The sequence below is a fragment of the Alexandromys fortis genome, unplaced genomic scaffold, assembly GCF_014885135.2.
Source record: "Alexandromys fortis isolate MF-2015 unplaced genomic scaffold, M_Fortis_MF-2015_v1.1 scaffold_31, whole genome shotgun sequence".
Taxonomy (NCBI): domain Eukaryota; kingdom Metazoa; phylum Chordata; class Mammalia; order Rodentia; family Cricetidae; genus Alexandromys; species Alexandromys fortis.
In genome coordinates this window covers 14,660,489-14,664,787 of record NW_026067974.1, presented here as the reverse complement: position 1 = coordinate 14,664,787, position 4,299 = coordinate 14,660,489, and the positions used below count along the sequence as shown (strand labels likewise).

The following is a 4,299-nucleotide window of genomic DNA, read 5'->3' as shown; positions in this document are numbered from 1 at the left end:
CGGGAGGGAGGGGCAGGGACCTGCGGGGACGGGCAGGGAGGGACAGGGAGGGCAGGCGTCGGGTTTGGTCGTGGACCTGGGGTTTGTAGCAGTCGTAGAAGGACGTGGAGCCCGTCAGCATCATGCTGTTGAACATGTCGGACAGCCGACTGCTGGTGTCCACGCTGAGGTTCCAGCACCGGTTCGCACCTCCCCGGAACGCCACCTTCGGCTGCTCGGGACAAGGAAACGCGAGGTCACCGCGCCGCGCTGGTCCTGAGGGGACCCTGACTTGGGGGTCCCCGGCTCTCCTCGTCCCTCCGCCCCGCTGCGCACCAACTCCCGGGGGCCGCCCCTCGACAGCTCTGACAGGCGCCTCGACGCCATCGCTAGCCAGGCGTCGCCGAGAGGCCCGCCTCCCCACCCGCCACCGGCCATCTCTCGCCTCAGCGTCGCTCCCGGGGCGCCGTCCTCGAAGCCCCGCCGGTTACCTCAGGTCCCTCCCTCAGGCCTTGGGGGTGACGGGGCCGGCAGGTGTCTCCGGAGCTCACCTCCATGAGGTCCCCCCGGTTCCTCCTGGACGAGCTCCAGCTCCGGAGGGGACGGGGATGAGGGAGGACGTCGAGGTCCGGCTCCCTCAGCCCGCACCCCACCTCGGCGCCGCCTGGAGCCGCTCTGTGGCTGGGGGCCGAGAGGGTGCGACGGGCGAGGAGCCGTTACATTGCTGTGGGCGGCTCGCGACTAGGCACCGGCCGCCGGCGCCCCGCCCAGCCCACGCCTAGTAGGCCCGGCGCCCCTCATCCCGCACCCCTCATTGGCCCGCCGCCCAGCCAATGGGCGACCGCCTCCGGGGTCTGTCTCCCCCCCCCCCCCAGGGTGAAGAAGGAGCAGTTAGCGGACTTCGCTCAGGCCTTGCTCAAGCCTCTTCAGCGATTTTTCCCGCCCAAAGCAAGCTCGTTCGGGATTGGCCGCAGTGGACGCGCACCGGCCCGTTGATTGGCTGAGAGGAGGCGCGAGCCTACAGGCTTGGGAGCGGTGCTGGGAAGATTAGGGAAATTGCACAGCAACTGGCGAGGACCCTGAAGCCCTCCGCCCCGCACTCTGTGTCAACACCGTCATGTTGTGTCCTCGTCCCCCTCCCCTAGTTCCCAGGATTCCCCGGAGCTGCCAGCCCCGTACACTGCTGCCCGCTGTCCTAGACTCAGGTTTCCTTCACGGCGAACGTATTTTGAGTGGTAATTGTGGATTTGTTTTTTTATCGTTTTAATTTTTTAAATTTTTATATTTTTGTTGTCGCTGTTATTTCAAAGCTATCCCGGGGACCCTGTGAGCGCTTGACATCGGGGTATGATGGTCTCAGAAAATGCAAGATCCGCCCTCACGGCAAGCCTCAAAATGTGTGCGCGCGAGCATGAGCGCGTCCTAAAATATTAAAGAAGTTAATAAACACAGGCGTTTTAGGGTGTTTGCACTTAAAATCAAAATTTGAGAACTGCCCCGTTAAGTAGACACTCGTTTCGCTCAGGCACTAATGGGAGTCGACCAGCGGGACGACGACAAGTTTGACAGCTCTTTCAGACTCCATCTTGTGACTCAAGATGGAGAGGGATAGAGGAAATACAGAACATCAAACTCTGGCCTCCATCCAGACACAAATAGGCAAGCGCGCATGCTCATACACTTGCACACAACACACAAACAAACACAAATTAGAAAAAGTGATGGCGCATGCCTTTAATCCCAGAACTTGGGAGGCAGAGGCAGGCAGATCTCTGAGTTTGAGGCCAGCCTGGTTTACAGAGTGAGTTTCAGAGCAGTCAGGGCTACACAGTGAAACCCTGTCTCTCTCTCTCACACACACACACACACAAAAAGCAAAGAGAGATAGCTCTATCAGTACTTGCCTTTAAGTGTAAGATCCTAAGTTGCATCCCTAGAACCCATGTCAAAAAACCAGGCATGATAACTCAAATTTGTAATCCCAGCACCGGGGAGGTACATACAGGCATATCACTGGGCCTAGCCGGTCAGCCAGCCTACTTACTTGGCGAATTCCAGTAAAGAAAGGCCCTGTCTCAAAAGACAAGATGGGAGCCAGTGTGATAGCTCAATGGGTAAAAGCACTTGTCACCAAGACTGGTGGCCTGAGTTTGACCCATTATGGAAGGAGAGAATCACCTCTGCTTATTAATCCTCTGGCCTCCACATGTGTTTTGTTATACATACTTGTCCATACAATACATGCACACAATAAATAAGCAAATGATTTTTTTTTTGAGACTCAGTAATTCTGCACAGCCCTAGATGTCCTGGAACCCACGGTATAGACCAGGCTGGTCTTGAACTCACAGAGATCTGCCTGCTTCTTCCTCCCCATTGCTAGGATTTTAGACTTGCACTACCATGCCTGGCTCTGAATTAATTTTTAGTTAATTAATTTTTTATTTTATGTGCATTGGTGTTTTGCCTACACATTTGTCTGTGTGAGGGTATTGGGTACCCTAAAAGTGGAATTACGGACAGTTGTGAGTCAGCCTGTGGGTACTGGGAATTGGACCCTGGTTCTCTGGACGAGTAGTCAGTGCTCTTAACTGCTGATCCTTCTCTCCAGCCCCTCCCCCCCACTTAATTCTGTAATTTAGAAACTAGTGGACGGACAAGGACAGTTCTCTGAGTTCAAGGCCAGCCTGGTCTGCCTAGCGAGCACCACGGCAGCCAGGGCTATACAGAGAAACCCTGTCTCAAAAAAACAAAATAAGAGTCTTTTAAAAGGTGGATGGCACCTGGGCTTTGACACCTGAAGCAGGCATCTGGCCTCCACATGTGTGCTGCTATGTAACAATTTCCTGGGAGGTTGAAACATTCTCTGCCCAGAAGCTCCTTAAGCTGCAAGGCAAAAGCGTTAGGGAAGTCCCTGCAACTGACCAGCTCCACCAGGCCGCTCCCTGACAAATGAAGTGACTTCTCAGAAGAGCAGCCAAAGCTGCTAAAAGGCAAACCAAACCAAACCAAACACAATGACAAAACAAATAAACAAGAAAGAAGCCAGCTGAGCATCCTGGAAGAGGCTTAGACCAACTTGGCACCTGAAAGGGACTCTCTCCAGCCTACTGAGCTGCCTGCAGATTGTGCAGTGTGCTCCAGGTTCCCGGCTTTGTGGGCTGTCACCCATGCTGGGGTGGGCTTTGGTGATACTGCTGTCTTTAAGTTATTTCTGTTTCTCTAAGAAAGAAACCTCTCCCCCATTTCCTGTAAGTAAGCCCAATAAAACTTATTGGTTCACAAGGTTGGACTTTGGTCTGTCATGAGTTCCCTATCTGGGGTGAGTAGATGTGTGTTGTGTCTCCTTTATCATGCAACATATATGCCTGCGTGTACCCCTGCATGCACACTAACATGCACACACATTATATTTAGTGCTGTAAGACACCACTGAAGTGACCCTTTATTACTTCTCTCCAGCAATAAACAAGAATAGCAGCTGTTCTGGATCCTCACCAAGACTTGGTATTGTCAAGACTTTGGTTTTTGACCATTCAGTTAAACATGTGGTGGCATCTTGTTACTGTTCAATGTCCTTTTGCAGTGTTGGGACTCAACCCCAGGGCATCACACATGCTAAGCAAGTACAAAAGAACACTGACCCTTGCTGTGAAACCCAGCATCCCGAGTTTGAGCCCTGGGACCCACAGGACAAGGAAAGAACTACCTCCACACATCTCACCCTCACCCCCCACACAATAAATATGTGATAATTTTTTAAATGCAAGTGCTCTACCACTGAGCTCCATTCTCATACACCCAGCCACCATTCTCCTTTCTTACGTTTTTGCTTAACTCTCTCTGGCTTCTTACTGCATCTCATTGTATTTCTCTGTTTTAGTGCTCCAACTTCTAGACAAGTGATGCTCAACGTGCGATCTTTAGACCACCAGCATCAGCACCACATGGGAAATTGGCTAGGATCTCATATATTTGGGCCCCACCACGACTTATTGAATGAGGAACTGTGGAGATGTGGCCCATCAGAGTGTGTGGTATTTGGGGGGAGGTTCTTTTTTTTAATTTTTATTTATGTGCATTGGTGTTTTGCCTGCATGTATATCTGAATGATGGTGTCAGGTACACAGGAACTGGAGTTACAGACAGTTGTAAGCTGCCATGTGGGTACTAGGTATTGAACCAGGGTCTTCTAGAAGAACAGCCAGTGATCTTAACCATTGAGCCATGTCTCCAGCCCTGTGGTGTGCATTTTAACACCTTCCTGTTGATGCAAACTAAAGTTTGGAAAGAGTTTTCTGGGCCAGCGTTGTAGCTATG

The 4,299-nt window shown here is 52.1% G+C and overlaps 1 protein-coding gene across 1 annotated transcript in view; it reads right to left on the bottom strand.

The window, feature by feature from the left end:
• Window positions 1-536, bottom strand: part of Meioc (meiosis specific with coiled-coil domain) — an 18,203-nt gene extending 17,667 nt beyond the window's left edge. The window contains exons 1-2 of the mRNA XM_050156554.1: window positions 471-536; window positions 77-211 (exon numbers count right to left, since the gene is read on the bottom strand). Coding sequence (XP_050012511.1) covers window positions 77-211; window positions 471-536 — 201 coding nt within the window. The remainder of the gene's footprint in view (window positions 1-76; window positions 212-470) is intronic.
• Between the last annotated feature and the right edge of the window lie 3,763 nt (window positions 537-4,299).